This window comes from Chionomys nivalis, chromosome 21, assembly GCF_950005125.1.
Source record: "Chionomys nivalis chromosome 21, mChiNiv1.1, whole genome shotgun sequence".
NCBI classification, from domain to species: Eukaryota; Metazoa; Chordata; class Mammalia; order Rodentia; family Cricetidae; genus Chionomys; species Chionomys nivalis.
Genome location: NC_080106.1, coordinates 42,513,692 through 42,536,464, shown reverse-complemented (window position 1 = coordinate 42,536,464; position 22,773 = coordinate 42,513,692). Strand labels below are relative to the sequence as shown.

Below are 22,773 nucleotides of genomic sequence, written 5' to 3'. Positions count from 1 at the left end.
GTGATCTTGTCTGTGATCACACAGCTAATTTTCTCACTGCTGGGACAAAATGACTGACAAGAGCAACTAAGGAACAGAGTTTGTGGGGCCAGTCCATTGTGGTGGGAAGGCATGCGGCCAGAGCTCACCTCACCACCTCTTCTGTGCAGTCCAGACCACAGCCTGGAGAATATGCTGCCACCCTCAGTTGCTCCCTTGTCCCAGGAAATCTTTCTGGGAACACACTCTTACATATGCACAAGTACATATGCACAGTTGATCTGTGCCTCAGTTTCTCTCCTGGAGTGTGTGTTAGAGCTTTCATTATCACTTCTAGCAAAAATTTCTGAGATAATCAGGTTTATTTGCACTGTTGATGAGATCATTGGGTCCTGTTGATTTGAGGTATATCATGACAAGATTGGGATACAAGGAAAGACCAAGGTCCCAGTACTTTCTACTCCTTCTGTTCCACGCCTTGTAAGCGACTTTAATTTGGAGGCTTTGAGATGCTCTGATGCCACTGAATAGTTGAGCTTTGGTGTTCTCTTCTCTTGCAGAATGCGGTATTATTGGTACCGATTTGGAGTGTTGCAGTACCTTGTGGTCAGATCAGTCACCACTATGACAACATTGTAAGTGTGACCTTTCTGAAGCTGGGTTTATTTTATCTTCTTGATATATGCCAGGGAATAGAGCTCAGTTAATAAGAGTGTTTGCTTTGTATGCACAAAGCCTTAGATTTAATTCCACAGAAACCAAGTGTAGTGATTCATGGCAAATAATCCTAGCACTTCAAGGTAGATTCGGGAGAATTGAGAGTTCAAGTTCAGACTGGGCCCTGTTTTAAAAAATAATTTATGTTCTTAAATGGGTAAAAACAAGTACAAAATCAATGTTGATTAATAATGTAAATCCATATGTAAAAGCTGGATTCTATTACTGTGAACAATGCAAGAATTGTCACAATATTTACATTCTTTTGAGAGCAGGCTGTAAAACACAAAAAATAAAATCTCCTTTGGTTTAACCAAATAGGTTTATTTTCTACCTTGTTAAGAGTTACTAGGAGTTGGGTGCGGTGGCACACACCTGTAATCCCAGCATTTGGGAGGCAGAGGCAGGAGAATCTCAGTGAGTTCAAGCCAGTCTGGTCTACAGCCAGGGCCACACAGAGAAACCCTGTCTCTAAAAAAAAGTTTTATTAGGAGCACTGTCTTTTGTTACAAGGAGCATGGGCCCCTTGTTTGTCCCGGCCACTTGGCTAGCTTACACCTGAAATAACCACACCGGAACTATTAGTGAAAACTGCTTGGCCATTAGCTCTAACTTCTTATTGGCTAACTCTTACATATTAGTTTAACCCATCTCCATTAATCTGTGTATCGCCACGTGGCAGTGGCTTACTAGAGATTCTAATCAGTGTCCATCTCAGGTGGAGGATCATGGCTTCTCTCTGACTCTGCTTTCTTCCTCCCAGCATTCAGTTCTGTTTTCTCCACCTACCTAAGTTGTGCCCTATCAACTAGGCCAAGACATTTTCTTTATTCATTAACCAATGAAAGCGACACACCTTTCATCCAAGCACTGAGGAGGCAGAGGAAGCAGCTCTCTGTGAGTTTGAGGCCAGCATGGTCTACATAGACCGAGTCTCAAACACAGACAAAAAGCATCTGATGTCAAATAAGAAGCATAATAAAACTACCCTGGAAACGTTCCCTAAAAATATCCAAAGTGTCAATTTATATTATTCCTTGCATGAAATTCAGAGTTCTGCAGCTCACAAAATAAAGATAGCAACATTGAAACAAATCAGGTCAGTTCTTTATTCTACCTTCGAGCTGGAGTGCTTTATGGCTTAAGATTTGCTTGTTTGCTGCTTAGAAAATGCACAAGTGCAAAACCCAGTACTTAGGCTAATAATTACTTGGCGGGGGGGGGGGGGTCTAGGTCTGCAGATATGCATCTGCCAGGTAGTTTACAGGGAAAAGGTGAGCTGGGATCAAAGTTTATCCATCACACTTTCCAAAATCAGGCCTTGTCTTTTGGAGTTAGTGGTGATTCTCTAGTTTAATGATGCTGAGTTTGTCATTCCTTTGAGGTAGAAGGAATAGTCATATCATACACATCTAGAAGAATGATTCTCTGTCCGTGACCAGAGTCACGAGATGATCCATAGCGCTGCTGAAGTAGATGGTCTCAGAAATCTAAGTAGTGCTGCCATCACACCTTCCATGTGTGTTCAGGGTTAAGAGCACCCCGTACTCCTGCAGAGGACTCGGGTTCAGTAAAATCTAGGGCCAGCGTGGCCAGCACCCTTTTCTGGCCTCCAAAGGCACTGCACACACATTGTGCACAGGTCTGCATGCACTAGAATATGCATATACATAAAATAAGTCTCTAAAGGAGACATATTAAGATATGGGTTTGCTTGGTTAGTCATAACTTTGAGTTTTGCCATTTTTTAGGGTATGTGAAAATATTGGTATACTTCATGAAATGACCTTTAATGTCTACAACGCATGGACTTACTTATGTATTTTAAACAACATTTCACAGCTGGTAAGTAGATCATCATTCCCCATAGCTATACTAAGTTACTTTCTGTGCTGAGTGTTATCAGGTACTTTTCTTGAGAAAAATATTACCTTTTCATTTGTACATGTTACTTGAAACAGCTTTAATGTATATGAAAGTACAGTAATGTGTTCATGAATGATTTGGTGATGTTTCCCTGTCCGTGGACACCTGTTTGCCCTTGTTACCGCATAGCTGTGGGTAAAAGCATTGTGTGCTTCTAAATGAGCAGAACATAACACAGTCAGCCTGGTCAGTTAGAGGGAAAGTCTAATGGGTGCAAAAGGATAAAGTTTAAATAAAAATGGAAGGATTCACCAGGTGGTGGTGATACAGTCCTTTAATCCCAGCATAAAGGCAAATCTCTGAGTTTGAGACTAGCTGGGTCTACAGAGTGAGTTCCAGGACAGCCAGGGCTACACAAAGAAACCCTGTCTCAAAAAAAAAAGAAGAAAAAGAAGAAGAAAAGAAAAAGAAAGAACTCAATATTCAATTGTCTTTTCTGTATTTAGAATTAAAGGAAAATAAAGACTGAAGATTTTTTGGTTTTTGTTTGTTTTGATTTTTCTCTGTGTAACAGTCATGGCTGTCCTGGAACTTGCTTTGTAGACCAGGCTAGCCTGAAACTCACAGAGATCTGCCTTCCTCCACCTCCCAAGTGCTGGAATTAAAGGCATGCACCACCACTGCCCGCCAAGACTGAAGTTTAAAAAAAAAAATTGGTGCTGTTCTAGGAACTTAAGGGCTGTAAGCAGTGTCTTTGGGTGGTGCTTCCCACAGTGTAGTAACTGAAATACAGTGGCCCACACACAGTGTTGGAAGTTTATAATGGTTCTGGGCATGGCAGCGCATGCCTTCAATCCCAGAAGGTGGGAGGCAGGGGCAGGCAGATCTGAGTGTGAGGCCAGCGTGGTCTACAAAGTGAGTTCCAGGACAGCCAGTGCTACACAGAGAAACCCTGTCTCAAAACACCCAAAACAAACAAAACAATTTTTAATGGAAATAAATGTGGTGTGTCTCCAGAGATTTCCCTTGTGTTTGCCTTCATGAGCCGGAGTCCTTTTTCGGGAAATGTAGTCTAAAGAAATGGTCAGAAGTGCTTTTGCCTTCCGGATGTGATACCCATGATAAAAAAGGACTGGAAACGCTCTTCATTGTGGGCATAGTTTGTTCTTCCCATTGGCATTTAGATAGATATTAAAAGTAAAATTTAAGAAAACGGCACAAAAATTAGCTACTTTTAGTTGAAAACAATATTGGGGAACAAAATTTTATTTTAGTTCATGACAGATGTTAGAAAATTGGGTTGTGACTGGTGGAATATGGAGTGTTTGCCTAGCACGCATAGCCCTGGGTATGATCCCAGCCTAACAGGGTAACAGTTCATATGTACAGAGAAATGGCTCGGTGCCGAGAGTCAGTTTGTTTTGGTTTCTGTTGTTGCTGTTGCTTTTGAGCTTTTGAGACAGGGTTTCTACATAGTTTTGGAGCCTGTCATGAAATTTGGTCTGTACACCAGGCTGGCCTCGAGCTCACCGAGGTCCGCCTACCTCTGCCTCCTGAGTGCTGGTATTAAAGGTGTGTGCCACCACCACTAGGCCTTCAATTTCTTTTATTGTTTTTTTTTAACAGTACTAGAGCTAGAACCCACGGCCTGTGAGTGTAGAGCATGCACCTTGCTTGGCCCTGACTCCACTGCAAGGATCTGAAGAAGGATCCTTACTGCTTTCCTGTCCTGGAGTAGTTTAAATGAGCATAAAGTGTCTTATCATTTTAATGGGGAAAGTAAGCTTTCAGAGATGCTTCTTGCTGTTGAAGTCCTGGTTGATTATTAGAACTGACTCTAACGTCATGAACATTTACTCTAAGGAGTCAGGCCAGCTGGACTAACAGACTGCTGTCAAGGAAATTTGTATGATGTAGATTTCATGGTCACAATTTTATTGAAACTGTACTTATTTAATGTGTTGATTTATAAACCGTGTATGTATGTGTGTTGTGTAAATGTTACACAAGAGACTAGCTAATAATAATAATAATTGAGTTTTTATAAAAAGTGATGGTAATTTGTGTTTAAAAGCTTAACAGGTCTGTTTCCCTTCTCTTTCGACTGAAGGAAATCTTCTGTTCATGTCATTTGTTTATTGCTTGAGTTACAGTATGTGAATACTTAGAAACACGTTCAGAAAAAATGGAACATATGTCTTGAGAAATTTCACATGTATATCTCTGCAGTAATGTATTAAAAGCACTAAAACATTGACTAATCAGCCTTAAGTTCCACCTGGAATGTAACGGTAGAGCAGGCTCTGGTTTCGGCTTTAATCGTCAGTCCCTGTCTTTCTACTGCAGAATGATGAATGTTGCTTTTGTTTCTAGTTTGCCTTGTCCTCCCTCTGGCTGTTTTATAGAATGCTGAAAGAAGAGTTCAGACCTCTAAAACCTGTTTTCAAATTTCTTTGTTTCAAAATTGTAATCTGTCTCTCGTTCTGGTAAGTATTGCGTGCTCTTAAATATTCTTTCTTTATAAATGTCAATAAAACTGTTGTTTAAGGGAGGTTTTTACAGTAATGTGAAGACAGTGCCAGACTCAGTAGTCCCAGCCCTTGGGAAACTGAGGCAGGACCACCCGTCCAAGGCCAGTATGAACTAGGCAGACGTCCGTGGGCTGGAGAGAGGCTCAGCAGTTAGAGTTTGTGCATATCCAGAGTACCAAAGTTTGTCCCCAGCAGCCATGTATGGCGACTCACAACCTCATGTCACTGTAGTTCAAGGGACCTGAAGCCCTCTTCTGACCTCTGTGACACATGCACATACTTGCACAGTCTCAGTCTCTCTCTCTCTCTCACACACACACACACACACTCACACACATACACACACTCACACACAGACACACACACACACAGATACACTTGTGCGCACGCACATAGCAATGTTTTTTAAACCCACCCGTTTAGCTTTTGTAAGATTTACAAAATCAGGGCTGGAAAGATGGCTCAACAGATAGAGCCCTTGCTATTCTTTCGTAGGATCTGGGTTGAGTTCCCAACACCAACAAAGTTAGTGGTCCCAACCTTCTGCAGTTTCAGGTCCGGGTGATTCTAATGCGTTCTTCTGGTATCTGCAGATACTCTACTTGTATATACATATGCAGGCAAAACTCACACATACTAAATATTAAAAAATCGTTTTTAAAAGTATTTTTAAAACACAATCTTAGTCCTGTGTGGTGGTATATACCTGTAGTCCCAACACTCAGGGTAAACCAAGAGAATCTCACATTGAGTTTGATGACAGCCTGCTCTCTATAGCAAGTTGTAGATTAGCCTATGCCACCGTGTGTGATCTTGTATCTAAACAATCAAAGAAGTAGTCAGACGGCCACTATGACATTTAAAAGATGAAGATAATTTGAGATAGCCTAACTATCTTGATGCCATCGTTAAAATTATAGTTCTGCTGGGTGTGGTAGTGTACCCTTTAACCCCAGCACTCCCCCGGGAGGCAGAAGCAGGTGGTTCTCTATGAGTTCAAGGCTAGCAGGGTCTACATAGCAAGTGTGAGGCCAGTCAGAGGTACATAGTGTGACCCTGTCTCAAAATGAATGAAATAAACTGTTTAAAATTATGATTGTCATGAATAAAACAGTATCAGTTTAGGAGAAGACATTTAATGGCATGAGGAAATGTTTATCAGTGTGTGTTTTTTAAAATACAAGGTAGGGATGGAGATACATTTGAGTGTCCGCATAGTGTAGACAAGGCCCTACCGCCTGTCTTTGGTGTCACAAAACAAACAAACAAACCTAGACATGGTGTTAGATTAGTAATAGGCTAGGTAATAAGAGTTACATAGACAAATCTATCCAGTTTAGCAGTTCAGTAAGGGGAAAAGAGAAAAAAATTCATGGAATTGCACTGCCAGAGCAATGATTAGCATCTGAGGGCACACATCATGTGCAGTCTTCTACAGACGTAATTTATGCTAGAAAAACTTCTGGAACTCAACAGCATTCTAATTCAGATAACCCGTAAGCTGGCAGGATAGCTCAGCAGGGAAAGGCCCTTGCTGTGCACACCAAAGAATTGAGATTGATCCCCAGCACCCTTGTAAAAGCAGAAGTAGAGAACAGAGCCGCCCTCAGGGACCCTGCCACACTGATCAAAAAGGAGGGGAAATAAGACAGAGTAGTAGAGCCGTGGCATGGGTCAGCAGGAAGAGAGGCTTGCCGTTGCCAAGCCTGACGAGGGGAGTTCCACCCAAGAGCCCACGGTAGAGGGAAAGAAACGGCACCAGCGGGTTGTCTTCCGATCTCACATACACGGCTGAAAATAAATAGTATTTTTTTGATCCTAGTAATTATCCAGGTGTGATGGCACGTGCCTTTAGTCTCAGCACTTGGGAGGCAGAGGTGGCCAGATCTCGGGTTCAAGACCAGGTTGGTCAACATAGCAAGTTCTAGAACAATCAGGGTTGCATAGAAAGACCCTGTACCTAAATAAATAAAATAATAAAGTGCTAGTAGGCCCATATAAACACACTGCTAGAACGCAGAATCTAATTATTTGTACCTGGTTTCAAAACAACAACAAAAAAGATATGTAAGTCAAATGCTGAAGTTCTGAGAATACATAATGAAATTCATCTTATGAAGCTAATACATTTGTAAGGCAAGGTGCATATATTTAATGTAAACACAGTTTGTTTGGGAGTGTGTTCTGTAGGCAGGATAGTTTGGAGTCCTAGGATACACTGAGGCCTTAACTGTTTGTGGTTGCGTATTTTAATCTTTTTGTGTATATGTTATGTATGTGTTTATTGTGAGTGGGAACATGCCCATGTCATGTGTGCATATGGAGATGAGGAGCTTTGGGTGTCCATGTCTTACATTGAGGTGAGGGTCTCTTAATTGTTCACTGTACACACTCAAGGCTTGCTGGCCTGCGGTCTTCCCCGGACTCTGTCCCACCTCTCAGCTCCCCTCAGGAACGCTGGTTTACGTGTGTGTGTGCTACATGCCAGCCTTACCTGGGTTCTGTGCTTCTCATTTAGGACCTTCCTCACTCTTGTACAACAAGCGCTTTGCCCACTGAGCCACCTCCCTAGCCCCTAATCGCATAAAACAGCCGGTCATTTCATGATTTAGATTTGACATTTACCTCTTCTTGACATCCAGGCAAGCAGTACTAATCAGTGTATTACTAAAATCTGGCATAATTTCAAAGATACATGTGATGGAAGGGCAACGTCCTGAAGCTGTGGCCACAGGCCTGCAGGTAAGTAGGGCTGTCTCCGAACTCAGGGGGTGTTACTGTTTAAGCTATTTAATGCAGTGATGCCCAGAACCTGCCAACGTGCAAACAGTGGGCATGACTGCTAGCTTACTATGTAGTGAGGAGCGAGAACCTGAGAGAAATGGCCTACAGGGACTCATGGGTACTGATTTTATTCCTGGTCCGCTTATGTCTGCATGGTTTCTTTCAGTGCTTGTGTACTGCATTGAGAAATTCTTGAGTGAGGGAAAGCAAAAGAGATGCAAACTTTGCTTGTCATGTTATGAAGTGGGGAAAAATGTTGAAAAGGAATATAATCAGGATTCTATTTCAAAGTTATTGACACTCTTAACTTTGAAAAGTTAACAATTTGAAATATTAGATCGAAGCCCAAAGATGTCTGATATTTGTGTGACTGTTGTAGGATGTCCTCATCTGCATCGAAATGCTTTTCATGGCGATTGGAAATTATTATATATTTTCATATAAGCCGTATATAAAAGAAGGAGAGGAAGGCTCATGCTTCAACTCCTTCGTAGCAATGTTTGATGTGTCTGATATCAAGCATCACATTGCCGAGGACATGAGATATTTCAGTAAGTAACAGCTGTTTAACTTCTGTTAGTGTAAGTGTGTATATTGGGAAGCTAGGTTTGTGTGTTGTGCACATGGGGTCAGAGATGAAGCTCAGGTGTGGTCCCTCGGGATGTTCAGCTTGGGTTTTGGAACAGGGTCTCTTGCTGTCCTGGGCCTCACAGATTCAGCTAGGATGGCTGACCAGAGAGCCCCAGGGATCCTATCTCTTCCTTGCTAGCACGGGGACTGCAAACATGCCCAGCTTTGTACCCGTGCTGAGGATCGAACTCAGGTCCTCATTCTTGTGTGGCATCCTGACCCAAATATGTAAGATAAGGTCATTTACTCTAGTAATTTAAGAAATGAGAAAATACGGAAAGCAGTGCCATGATACAGGCTCTTCAGATTTGGGGAAGACAAAGAGGGGAAGGGAGTGGTTATAGAATTATGTTTACAGCAGTAAAAATAACTTTCGGCTATTAATTTTATATTGTCTTATAGAAAGAATAACACAGTGTTCTCCAAAAAAAGATCCAGTACTCGAAACCCAGAGCATACTCAACACCCTAGTCGTCTTATCTCATGAGCACCAAATGAAGGTTCTCCAAGCACAAAGACAATCTTACGCCAGCGCGAGTATCGGGACTTTGGACAAGAATATTCCTCATAATGCAGCCGTTGCATTCCATCAGGGTGAACATACAAAAATAGACATACCAGAACACGAGGGCCCTCCTGACGGTTCAGGCAAGTATCTATTCATTAAAAAACAGCGTCTTCACAGGACATGCTCTGGGTCCGCAGATACACATCTGCGAGATTGTTTACAGGGAAAAGGTGAGCTGGGATCAAAGTTTATCTGTCACACTTTCCAAAATCAGGCCTTGTCTTTTGGAGTTAGTGATGATTCTCTAGTTTAATGATGCTGAGTTTGTCATTCCTTTGAGGTAGAAGGAATAGTCATATCATACACATCTAGAAGAATGATTCTCTGTCCGTGACCAGAGTCACGAGATGATCCATAGTGCTGCTGAAGTATATGGTCTCAGAAATATAAGTAGTGCTGCCATCACACCTTCCATGTGTGTTCAGGGTTAAGAGCACCCCGTACTCCTGCAGAGGACTCGGGTTCAGTAAAATCTAGGGCCAGCATGGCCAGCACCCTTTTCTGGCCTCCAAAGGCACTGCACACACATTGTGCACAGGTCTGCATGCACTAGAATATGCATATACATAAAATAAGTCTCTAAAGGAGACATATTAAGATATGGGTTTGCTTGGTTAGTCATAACTTTGAGTTTTGCCATTTTTTAGGGTATGTGAAAATATTGGTGTCCACAGTGAAAGACCTTTAAAGTCTTCAACGCATGGACTTACTTATGTATTTTAAATAACATTTCACGAGTGGTAAGTAAATCATCATTCCCCATAGCTGTACTAAGTTACTTTCTGTGCTGAGTGTTATCAGGTACTTTTCTTGAGAAAAATATTACCTTTTCATTTGTACATGTTACTTGAAACAGCTTTAATGTATATGAAAGTACAGTAATGTGTTCATGAATGATTTGGTGATGTTTCCCTGTCCGTGGACACCTGTTTGCCCTTGTTACCGCATAGCTGTGGGTAAAAGCATTGTGTGCTTCTAAATGAGCAGAACATAACACAGTCAGCCTGGTCAGTTAGAGGGAAAGTCTAATGGGTGCAAAAGGATAAAGTTTAAATAAAAATGGAAGGATTCACCAGGTGGTGGTGATACAGTCCTTTAATCCCAGCATAAAGGCAAATCTCTGAGTTTGAGACTAGCTGGGTCTACAGAGTGAGTTCCAGGACAGCCAGGGCTACACAAAGAAACCCTGTCTCAAAAAAAAAAGAAGAAAAAGAAGAAGAATAGAAAAAGAAAGAACTCAATATTCAATTGTCTTTTCTGTATTTAGAATTAAAGGAAAATAAAGACTGAAGATTTTTTGGTTTTTGTTTGTTTTGATTTTTCTCTGTGTAACAGTCATGGCTGTCCTGGAACTTGCTTTGTAGACCAGGCTAGCCTGAAACTCACAGAGATCTGCCTTCCTCCACCTCCCAAGTGCTGGAATTAAAGGCATGCACCACCACTGCCCGCCAAGACTGAAGTTTAAAAAAAAATTGGTGCTGTTCTAGGAACTTAAGGGCTGTAAGCAGTGTCTTTGGGTGGTGCTTCCCACAGTGTAGTAACTGAAATACAGTGGCCCACACACAGTGTTGGAAGTTTATAATGGTTCTGGGCATGGCAGCGCATGCCTTCAATCCCAGAAGGTGGGAGGCAGGGGCAGGCAGATCTGAGTGTGAGGCCAGCGTGGTCTACAAAGTGAGTTCCAAGACAGCCAGTGCTACACAGAGAAACCCTGTCTCAAAACACCCAAAACAAACAAAACAATTTTTAATGGAAATAAATGTGGTGTGTCTCCAGAGATTTCCCTCGTGTTTACCTTCATGACCCGGAGTCCTTTTTCTGGAAATGTAGTCTAAAGAAATAGTCAGAAGTGCTTTTGCCTTCTGGATGTGATACCCGTGATAAGAAAGGACTGGAAACGCTCTTCATTGTGGGCATAGTTTGTTCTTCCCATTGGCATTTAGATAGATATTAAAAGTAAAATTTAAGAAAACGGCACAAAAAATAGCTACTTTTAGTTGAAAACAATATTGGGGAACAAAATTTTATTTTAGTTCATGACAGATGTTAGAAAATTGGGTTGTGACTGGTGGAATATGGAGTGTTTGCCTAGCACGCATAGCCCTGGGTATGATCCCAGCCTAACAGGGTAACAGTTCATATGTACAGAGAAATGGCTCGGTGCCGAGAGTCAGTTTGTTTTGGTTTCTGTTGTTGCTGTTGCTTTTGAGTTTTTGAGACAGGGTTTCTCCATAGTTTTGAAGCCTGTCATGAAATTTGGTCTGTACACCAGGCTGGCGTCGAGCTCACCGAGGTCCGCCTACCTCTGCCTCCTGAGTGCTGGTATTAAAGGTGTGTGCCACCACCACTAGGCCTTCAATTTCTTTTATTGTTTTTTTTTAACAGTACTAGAGCTAGAACCCACGGCCTGTGAGTGTAGAGCATGCACCTTGCTTGGCCCTGACTCCACTGCAAGGATCTGAAGAAGGATCCTTACTGCTTTCCTGTCCTGGAGTAGTTTAAATGAGCATAAAGTGTCTTATCATTTTAATGGGGAAGGTAAGCTTTCAGAGATGCTTCTTGCTGTTGAAGTCCTGGTTGATTATTAGAACTGACTCTAATGTCATGAACATTTATTCTAAGGAGTCAGGCCAGCTGGACTAACAGACTGCTGTCAAGGAAATTTGTATGATGTAGATTTCATGGTCACAATTTTATTGAAACTGTACTTATTTAATGTGTTGATTTATAAACCGTGTATGTATGTGTGTTGTGTAAATGTTACACAAGAGACTAGCTAATAATAATAATAATAATAATAATAATAATAATAATAATAGAGTTTTTATAAAAAGTGACTGAAATTTGTGTTTAAAAGCTTAACAGGTCTGTTTCCCTTCTCTTTCGACTGAAGGAAATCTTCTGTTCATGTCATTTGTTTATTGCTTGAGTTACAGTATGTGAATACTTAGAAACACGTTCAGAAAAATGGTACATATGTCTTGAGAAATTTCACATGTATATCTCTGCAGTAACTTATTAAAAGCACTAAAACATTGACTAATCAGCCTTAAGTTCCACCTGGAATGTTCCTGTAGAGCAGGCTCTGGTTTCGGCTTTAAGAGTCAGTCCCTGTCTTCCTACTGCAGAATGATGAATGTTGCTTTTGTTTCTAGTTTGCCTTGTCCTCCCTCTGGCTGTTTTATGGAATGCTGAAAGAAGAGCTCATATCTCTGAAACCTATTTGCAAATTTATTTGTATCAAAATGGTATTCTGTCTCTCATTCTGGTAAGTATTGCATGCTCTTAAATATTCTTTCTTTTTAAATGTCAATAAAACTGTTGTTTAAGGGAGTTTTTTACAGTAATGTGAAGACAGTGCCAGACTTAGTGGTCCCAGCCCTTTGGAAACTGAGGCAGGACCACCCGTTCAAGGCCAGTCTGAACTAGGCAGATGTCCGTGGGCTGGAGAGAGGCTCAGCAGTTAGAGTTTGTGCATATCCAGAGTACCAAAGTTTGTCCCCAGCTGCCATGTATGGCGACTCACAACCTCATGTCACTGTAGTTCAAGGGACCTGAAGCCCTCTACTGACCTCTGTGACACATGCACATACTTGCACAGTCTCTCTCTCTCACTCTCTCTCTCACACACACACATACACACACACACAGAAACACACACACACTGACACACTTGTGCGCACACACATAGCAATGTTTTTTAAACCCACCCGTTTAGCTTTTGTAAGATTTACAAAATCAGGGCTGGAAAGATGGCTCAGCAGATAAGAGCCCTTACTATTCTTTCGTAGGATCTGGGTTGAGTTCCCAACACCAACAAAGTTAGTGGTCCCAACCCTCTGCAATTTCAGATCCGGGTGATTCTAATGCGCTCTTCTGGTATCTGCAGATACTCTACTTGTATATACACATGCCACTAAATATTAAAAAATATTTTATTTTTTAATGCAACACACAAAACTAAATATTAAAAAATCGTTTTTAAAAGTATTTTTAAAACACAATCTTAGTCCTGTGTGGTGGTATATACCTGTAGTCCCAACACTCAGGGTAAACCAAGAGAATCTCACATTGAGTTTGATGACAGCCTGCTCTCTATAGCAAGTTGTAGATTAGCCTATGCCACCGTGTGTGATCTTGTATCTAAACAATCAAAGAAGTAGTCAGACGGCCACTATGACATTTAAAAGATGAAGATAATTTGAGATAGCCTAACTATCTTGATGCCATCGTTAAAATTATAGTTCTGCTGGGTGTGGTAGTGTACCCTTTAATCCCAGCACTCCCCCGGGAGGCAGAAGCAGGTGGTTCTCTATGAGTTCAAGGCTAGCAGGGTCTACATAGCAAGTGTGAGGCCAGTCAGAGGTACATAGTGTGACCCTGTCTCAAAATGAATGAAATAAACTGTTTAAAATTATGATTGTCATGAATAAAACAGTATCAGTTTAGGAGAAGACATTTAATTGCGTGAGGAAATGTTTATCAGTGTGTGTTTTTTAAAATACAAGGTAGGGATGGAGATACATTTGAGTGTCCGCATAGTGTAGACAAGGCCCTACTGCCTGTCCTCGGTGTCACAAAACAAACAAACAAACAAACCTAGACATGGTGTTAGATTAGTAATAGGCTAGGTAATAAGAGTTACATAGACAAATCTATCCAGTTTAGCAGTTCAGTAAGGGGAAAAGAGAAAAAAATTCATGGAATTGCACTGCCAGAGCAATGATTAGCATCTGAGGGCACACATCATGTGCAGTCTTCTACAGACGTAATTTATGCTAGAAAAACTTCTGGAACTCAACAGCATTCTAATTCAGATAACCCGTAAGCTGGCAGGATAGCTCAGCAGGGAAAGGCCCTTGCTGTGCACACCAAAGAATTGAGATTGATCCCCAGCACCCTTGTAAAAGCAGAAGTAGAGAACAGAGCCGCCCTCAGGGACCCTGCCACACTGATCAAAAAGGAGGGGAAATAAGACAGAGTAGTAGAGCCGTGGCATGGGTCAGCAGGAAGAGAGGCTTGCCGTTGCCAAGCCTGACGAGGGGAGTTCCACCCAAGAGCCCACGGTAGAGGGAAAGAAACGGCACCAGCGGGTTGTCTTCCGATCTCACATACACGGCTGAAAATAAATAGTATTTTTTTGATCCTAGTAATTATCCAGGTGTGATGGCACGTGCCTTTAGTCTCAGCACTTGGGAGGCAGAGGTGGCCAGATCTCGGGTTCAAGACCAGGTTGGTCAACATAGCAAGTTCTAGAACAATCAGGGTTGCATAGAAAGACCCTGTACCTAAATAAATAAAATAATAAAGTGCTAGTAGGCCCATATAAACACACTGCTAGAACGCAGAATCTAATTATTTGTACCTGGTTTCAAAACAACAACAAAAAAGATATGTAAGTCAAATGCTGAAGTTCTGAGAATACATAATGAAATTCATCTTATGAAGCTAATACATTTGTAAGGCAAGGTGCATATATTTAATGTAAACACAGTTTGTTTGGGAGTGTGTTCTGTAGGCAGGATAGTTTGGAGTCCTAGGATACACTGAGGCCTTAACTGTTTGTGGTTGCGTATTTTAATCTTTTTGTGTATATGTTATGTATGTGTTTATTGTGAGTGGGAACATGCCCATGTCATGTGTGCATATGGAGATGAGGAGCTTTGGGTGTCCATGTCTTACATTGAGGTGAGGGTCTCTTAATTGTTCACTGTACACACTCAAGGCTTGCTGGCCTGCGGTCTTCCCCGGACTCTGTCCCACCTCTCAGCTCCCCTCAGGAACGCTGGTTTACGTGTGTGTGTGCTACATGCCAGCCTTACCTGGGTTCTGTGCTTCTCATTTAGGACCTTCCTCACTCTTGTACAACAAGCGCTTTGCCCACTGAGCCACCTCCCTAGCCCCTAATCGCATAAAACAGCCGGTCATTTCATGATTTAGATTTGACATTTACCTCTTCTTGACATCCAGGCAAGCAGTACTAATCAGTGTATTACTAAAATCTGGCATAATTTCAAAGATACATGTGATGGAAGGGCAACGTCCTGAAGCTGTGGCCACAGGCCTGCAGGTAAGTAGGGCTGTCTCCGAACTCAGGGGGTGTTACTGTTTAAGCTATTTAATGCAGTGATGCCCAGAACCTGCCAACGTGCAAACAGTGGGCATGACTGCTAGCTTACTATGTAGTGAGGAGCGAGAACCTGAGAGAAATGGCCTACAGGGACTCATGGGTACTGATTTTATTCCTGGTCCGCTTATGTCTGCATGGTTTCTTTCAGTGCTTGTGTACTGCATTGAGAAATTCTTGAGTGAGGGAAAGCAAAAGAGATGCAAACTTTGCTTGTCATGTTATGAAGTGGGGAAAAATGTTGAAAAGGAATATAATCAGGATTCTATTTCAAAGTTATTGACACTCTTAACTTTGAAAAGTTAACAATTTGAAATATTAGATCGAAGCCCAAAGATGTCTGATATTTGTGTGACTGTTGTAGGATGTCCTCATCTGCATCGAAATGCTTTTCATGGCGATTGGAAATTATTATATATTTTCATATAAGCCGTATATAAAAGAAGGAGAGGAAGGCTCATGCTTCAACTCCTTCGTAGCAATGTTTGATGTGTCTGATATCAAGCATCACATTGCCGAGGACATGAGATATTTCAGTAAGTAACAGCTGTTTAACTTCTGTTAGTGTAAGTGTGTATATTGGGAAGCTAGGTTTGTGTGTTGTGCACATGGGGTCAGAGATGAAGCTCAGGTGTGGTCCCTCGGGATGTTCAGCTTGGGTTTTGGAACAGGGTCTCTTGCTGTCCTGGGCCTCACAGATTCAGCTAGGATGGCTGACCAGAGAGCCCCAGGGATCCTATCTCTTCCTTGCTAGCACGGGGACTGCAAACATGCCCAGCTTTGTACCCGTGCTGAGGATCGAACTCAGGTCCTCATTCTTGTGTGGCATCCTGACCCAAATATGTAAGATAAGGTCATTTACTCTAGTAATTTAAGAAATGAGAAAATACGGAAAGCAGTGCCATGATACAGGCTCTTCAGATTTGGGGAAGACAAAGAGGGGAAGGGAGTGGTTATAGAATTATGTTTACAGCAGTAAAAATAACTTTCGGCTATTAATTTTATATTGTCTTATAGAAAGAATAACACAGTGTTCTCCAAAAAAAGATCCAGTACTCGAAACCCAGAGCATACTCAACACCCTAGTCGTCTTATCTCATGAGCACCAAATGAAGGTTCTCCAAGCACAAAGACAATCTTACGCCAGCGCGAGTATCGGGACTTTGGACAAGAATATTCCTCATAATGCAGCCGTTGCATTCCATCAGGGTGAACATACAAAAATAGACATACCAGAACACGAGGGCCCTCCTGACGGTTCAGGCAAGTATCTATTCATTAAAAAACAGCGTCTTCACAGGACATGCTCTGGGTCCGCAGATACACATCTGCGAGATTGTTTACAGGGAAAAGGTGAGCTGGGATCAAAGTTTATCTGTCACACTTTCCAAAATCAGGCCTTGTCTTTTGGAGTTAGTGATGATTCTCTAGTTTAATGATGCTGAGTTTGTCATTCCTTTGAGGTAGAAGGAATAGTCATATCATACACATCTAGAAGAATGATTCTCTGTCCGTGACCAGAGTCACGAGATGATCCATAGTGCTGCTGAAGTATATGGTCTCAGAAATATAAGTAGTGCTGCCATCACACCTTCCATGTGTGTTCAGGGTTAAGAGCACCCCGTACTCCTGCAGAGGACTCGGGTTCAGTAAAATCTAGGGCCAGCATGGCCAGCACCCTTTTCTGGCCTCCAAAGGCACTGCACACACATTGTGCACAGGTCTGCATGCACTAGAATATGCATATACATAAAATAAGTCTCTAAAGGAGACATATTAAGATATGGGTTTGCTTGGTTAGTCATAACTTTGAGTTTTGCCATTTTTTAGGGTATGTGAAAATATTGGTGTCCACAGTGAAAGACCTTTAAAGTCTTCAACGCATGGACTTACTTATGTATTTTAAATAACATTTCACGAGTGGTAAGTAAATCATCATTCCCCATAGCTGTACTAAGTTACTTTCTGTGCTGAGTGTTATCAGGTACTTTTCTTGAGAAAAATATTACCTTTTCATTTGTACATGTTACTTGAAACAGCTTTAATGTATATGAAAGTACAGTAATGTGTTCATGAATGATTTGGTGATGTTTCCCTGTCCGTGGACACCTGTTTGCCCTTGTTACCGCATAGCTGTGGGTAAAAGCATTGTGTGCTTCTAAATGAGCAGAACATAACACAGTCAGCCTGGTCAGTTAGAGGGAAAGTCTAATGGGTGCAAAAGGATAAAGTTTAAATAAAAATGGAAGGATTCACCAGGTGGTGGTGATACAGTCCTTTAATCCCAGCATAAAGGCAAATCTCTGAGTTTGAGACTAGCTGGGTCTACAGAGTGAGTTCCAGGACAGCCAGGGCTACACAAAGAAACCCTGTCTCAAAAAAAAAAGAAGAAAAAGAAGAAGAATAGAAAAAGAAAGAACTCAATATTCAATTGTCTTTTCTGTATTTAGAATTAAAGGAAAATAAAGACTGAAGATTTTTTGGTTTTTGTTTGTTTTGATTTTTCTCTGTGTAACAGTCATGGCTGTCCTGGAACTTGCTTTGTAGACCAGGCTAGCCTGAAACTCACAGAGATCTGCCTTCCTCCACCTCCCAAGTGCTGGAATTAAAGGCATGCACCACCACTGCCCGCCAAGACTGAAGTTTAAAAAAAAATTGGTGCTGTTCTAGGAACTTAAGGGCTGTAAGCAGTGTCTTTGGGTGGTGCTTCCCACAGTGTAGTAACTGAAATACAGTGGCCCACACACAGTGTTGGAAGTTTATAATGGTTCTGGGCATGGCAGCGCATGCCTTCAATCCCAGAAGGTGGGAGGCAGGGGCAGGCAGATCTGAGTGTGAGGCCAGCGTGGTCTACAAAGTGAGTTCCAAGACAGCCAGTGCTACACAGAGAAACCCTGTCTCAAAACACCCAAAACAAACAAAACAATTTTTAATGGAAATAAATGTGGTGTGTCTCCAGAGATTTCCCTCGTGTTTACCTTCATGACCCGGAGTCCTTTTTCTGGAAATGTAGTCTAAAGAAATAGTCAGAAGTGCTTTTGCCTTCTGGATGTGATACCCGTGATAAGAAAGGACTGGAAACGCTCTTCATTGTGGGCATAGTTTGTTCTTCCCATTGGCATTTAGATAGATATTAAAAGTAAAATTTAAGAAAACGGCACAAAAAATAGCTACTTTTAGTTGAAAACAATATTGGGGAACAAAATTTTATTTTAGTTCATGACAGATGTTAGAAAATTGGGTTGTGACTGGTGGAATATGGAGTGTTTGCCTAGCACGCATAGCCCTGGGTATGATCCCAGCCTAACAGGGTAACAGTTCATATGTACAGAGAAATGGCTCGGTGCCGAGAGTCAGTTTGTTTTGGTTTCTGTTGTTGCTGTTGCTTTTGAGTTTTTGAGACAGGGTTTCTCCATAGTTTTGAAGCCTGTCATGAAATTTGGTCTGTACACCAGGCTGGCGTCGAGCTCACCGAGGTCCGCCTACCTCTGCCTCCTGAGTGCTGGTATTAAAGGTGTGTGCCACCACCACTAGGCCTTCAATTTCTTTTATTGTTTTTTTTTAACAGTACTAGAGCTAGAACCCACGGCCTGTGAGTGTAGAGCATGCACCTTGCTTGGCCCTGACTCCACTGCAAGGATCTGAAGAAGGATCCTTACTGCTTTCCTGTCCTGGAGTAGTTTAAATGAGCATAAAGTGTCTTATCATTTTAATGGGGAAGGTAAGCTTTCAGAGATGCTTCTTGCTGTTGAAGTCCTGGTTGATTATTAGAACTGACTCTAATGTCATGAACATTTATTCTAAGGAGTCAGGCCAGCTGGACTAACAGACTGCTGTCAAGGAAATTTGTATGATGTAGATTTCATGGTCACAATTTTATTGAAACTGTACTTATTTAATGTGTTGATTTATAAACCGTGTATGTATGTGTGTTGTGTAAATGTTACACAAGAGACTAGCTAATAATAATAATAATAATAATAATAATAATAATAATAATAATAGAGTTTTTATAAAAAGTGACTGAAATTTGTGTTTAAAAGCTTAACAGGTCTGTTTCCCTTCTCTTTCGACTGAAGGAAATCTTCTGTTCATGTCATTTGTTTATTGCTTGAGTTACAGTATGTGAATACTTAGAAACACGTTCAGAAAAATGGTACATATGTCTTGAGAAATTTCACATGTATATCTCTGCAGTAACTTATTAAAAGCACTAAAACATTGACTAATCAGCCTTAAGTTCCACCTGGAATGTTCCTGTAGAGCAGGCTCTGGTTTCGGCTTTAAGAGTCAGTCCCTGTCTTCCTACTGCAGAATGATGAATGTTGCTTTTGTTTCTAGTTTGCCTTGTCCTCCCTCTGGCTGTTTTATGGAATGCTGAAAGAAGAGCTCATATCTCTGAAACCTATTTGCAAATTTATTTGTATCAAAATGGTATTCTGTCTCTCATTCTGGTAAGTATTGCATGCTCTTAAATATTCTTTCTTTTTAAATGTCAATAAAACTGTTGTTTAAGGGAGTTTTTTACAGTAATGTGAAGACAGTGCCAGACTTAGTGGTCCCAGCCCTTTGGAAACTGAGGCAGGACCACCCGTTCAAGGCCAGTCTGAACTAGGCAGATGTCCGTGGGCTGGAGAGAGGCTCAGCAGTTAGAGTTTGTGCATATCCAGAGTACCAAAGTTTGTCCCCAGCTGCCATGTATGGCGACTCACAACCTCATGTCACTGTAGTTCAAGGGACCTGAAGCCCTCTACTGACCTCTGTGACACATGCACATACTTGCACAGTCTCTCTCTCTCACTCTCTCTCTCACACACACACATACACACACACACAGAAACACACACACACTGACACACTTGTGCGCACACACATAGCAATGTTTTTTAAACCCACCCGTTTAGCTTTTGTAAGATTTACAAAATCAGGGCTGGAAAGATGGCTCAGCAGATAAGAGCCCTTACTATTCTTTCGTAGGATCTGGGTTGAGTTCCCAACACCAACAAAGTTAGTGGTCCCAACCCTCTGCAATTTCAGATCCGGGTGATTCTAATGCGCTCTTCTGGTATCTGCAGATACTCTACTTGTATATACACATGCCACTAAATATTAAAAAATATTTTATTTTTTAATGCAACACACAAAACTAAATATTAAAAAATCGTTTTTAAAAGTATTTTTAAAACACAATCTTAGTCCTGTGTGGTGGTATATACCTGTAGTCCCAACACTCAGGGTAAACCAAGAGAATCTCACATTGAGTTTGATGACAGCCTGCTCTCTATAGCAAGTTGTAGATTAGCCTATGCCACCGTGTGTGATCTTGTATCTAAACAATCAAAGAAGTAGTCAGACGGCCACTATGACATTTAAAAGATGAAGATAATTTGAGATAGCCTAACTATCTTGATGCCATCGTTAAAATTATAGTTCTGCTGGGTGTGGTAGTGTACCCTTTAATCCCAGCACTCCCCCGGGAGGCAGAAGCAGGTGGTTCTCTATGAGTTCAAGGCTAGCAGGGTCTACATAGCAAGTGTGAGGCCAGTCAGAGGTACATAGTGTGACCCTGTCTCAAAATGAATGAAATAAACTGTTTAAAATTATGATTGTCATGAATAAAACAGTATCAGTTTAGGAGAAGACATTTAATGGCGTGAGGAAATGTTTATCAGTGTGTGTTTTTTAAAATACAAGGTAGGGATGGAGATACATTTGAGTGTCCGCATAGTGTAGACAAGGCCCTACCGCCTGTCCTCGGTGTCACAAAACAAACAAACAAACAAACCTAGACATGGTGTTAGATTAGTAATAGGCTAGGTAATAAGAGTTACATAGACAAATCTATCCAGTTTAGCAGTTCAGTAAGGGGAAAAGAGAAAAAAATTCATGGAATTGCACTGCCAGAGCAATGATTAGCATCTGAGGGCACACATCATGTGCAGTCTTCTACAGACGTAATTTATGCTAGAAAAACTTCTGGAACTCAACAGCATTCTAATTCAGATAACCCGTAAGCTGGCAGGATAGCTCAGCAGGGAAAGGCCCTTGCTGTGCACACCAAAGAATTGAGATTGATCCCCAGCACCCTTGTAAAAGCAGAAGTAGAGAACAGAGCCGCCCTCAGGGACCCTGCCACACTGATCAAAAAGGAGGGGAAATAAGACAGAGTAGTAGAGCCGTGGCATGGGTCAGCAGGAAGAGAGGCTTGCCGTTGCCAAGCCTGACGAGGGGAGTTCCACCCAAGAGCCCACGGTAGAGGGAAAGAAACGGCACCAGCGGGTTGTCTTCCGATCTCACATACACGGCTGAAAATAAATAGTATTTTTTTGATCCTAGTAATTATCCAGGTGTGATGGCACGTGCCTTTAGTCTCAGCACTTGGGAGGCAGAGGTGGCCAGATCTCGGGTTCAAGACCAGGTTGGTCAACATAGCAAGTTCTAGAACAATCAGGGTTGCATAGAAAGACCCTGTACCTAAATAAATAAAATAATAAAGTGCTAGTAGGCCCATATAAACACACTGCTAGAACGCAGAATCTAATTATTTGTACCTGGTTTCAAAACAACAACAAAAAAGATATGTAAGTCAAATGCTGAAGTTCTGAGAATACATAATGAAATTCATCTTATGAAGCTAATACATTTGTAAGGCAAGGTGCATATATTTAATGTAAACACAGTTTGTTTGGGAGTGTGTTCTGTAGGCAGGATAGTTTGGAGTCCTAGGATACACTGAGGCCTTAACTGTTTGTGGTTGCGTATTTTAATCTTTTTGTGTATATGTTATGTATGTGTTTATTGTGAGTGGGAACATGCCCATGTCATGTGTGCATATGGAGATGAGGAGCTTTGGGTGTCCATGTCTTACATTGAGGTGAGGGTCTCTTAATTGTTCACTGTACACACTCAAGGCTTGCTGGCCTGCGGTCTTCCCCGGACTCTGTCCCACCTCTCAGCTCCCCTCAGGAACGCTGGTTTACGTGTGTGTGTGCTACATGCCAGCCTTACCTGGGTTCTGTGCTTCTCATTTAGGACCTTCCTCACTCTTGTACAACAAGCGCTTTGCCCACTGAGCCACCTCCCTAGCCCCTAATCGCATAAAACAGCCGGTCATTTCATGATTTAGATTTGACATTTACCTCTTCTTGACATCCAGGCAAGCAGTACTAATCAGTGTATTACTAAAATCTGGCATAATTTCAAAGATACATGTGATGGAAGGGCAACGTCCTGAAGCTGTGGCCACAGGCCTGCAGGTAAGTAGGGCTGTCTCCGAACTCAGGGGGTGTTACTGTTTAAGCTATTTAATGCAGTGATGCCCAGAACCTGCCAACGTGCAAACAGTGGGCATGACTGCTAGCTTACTATGTAGTGAGGAGCGAGAACCTGAGAGAAATGGCCTACAGGGACTCATGGGTACTGATTTTATTCCTGGTCCGCTTATGTCTGCATGGTTTCTTTCAGTGCTTGTGTACTGCATTGAGAAATTCTTGAGTGAGGGAAAGCAAAAGAGATGCAAACTTTGCTTGTCATGTTATGAAGTGGGGAAAAATGTTGAAAAGGAATATAAT

General features: G+C 41.7%; 1 protein-coding gene across 3 annotated transcripts in view; it reads left to right on the top strand.

The window, feature by feature from the left end:
* The window catches only part of LOC130863518 (transmembrane protein 184C-like), a 47,249-nt gene that overhangs the window by 6,439 nt on the left and 18,037 nt on the right, over positions 1-22,773 (top strand). For all 3 annotated transcript variants that reach the window (XM_057753565.1, XM_057753566.1, XM_057753567.1), the window contains exons 5-11: positions 540-614; positions 2,448-2,541; positions 4,936-5,048; positions 7,736-7,835; positions 8,257-8,428; positions 8,910-9,155; positions 16,220-16,465. In XM_057753565.1, the coding sequence (XP_057609548.1) occupies positions 540-614; positions 2,448-2,541; positions 4,936-5,048; positions 7,736-7,835; positions 8,257-8,428; positions 8,910-9,155; positions 16,220-16,465 (1,046 nt within the window). The remainder of the gene's footprint in view (positions 1-539; positions 615-2,447; positions 2,542-4,935; positions 5,049-7,735; positions 7,836-8,256; positions 8,429-8,909; positions 9,156-16,219; positions 16,466-22,773) is intronic.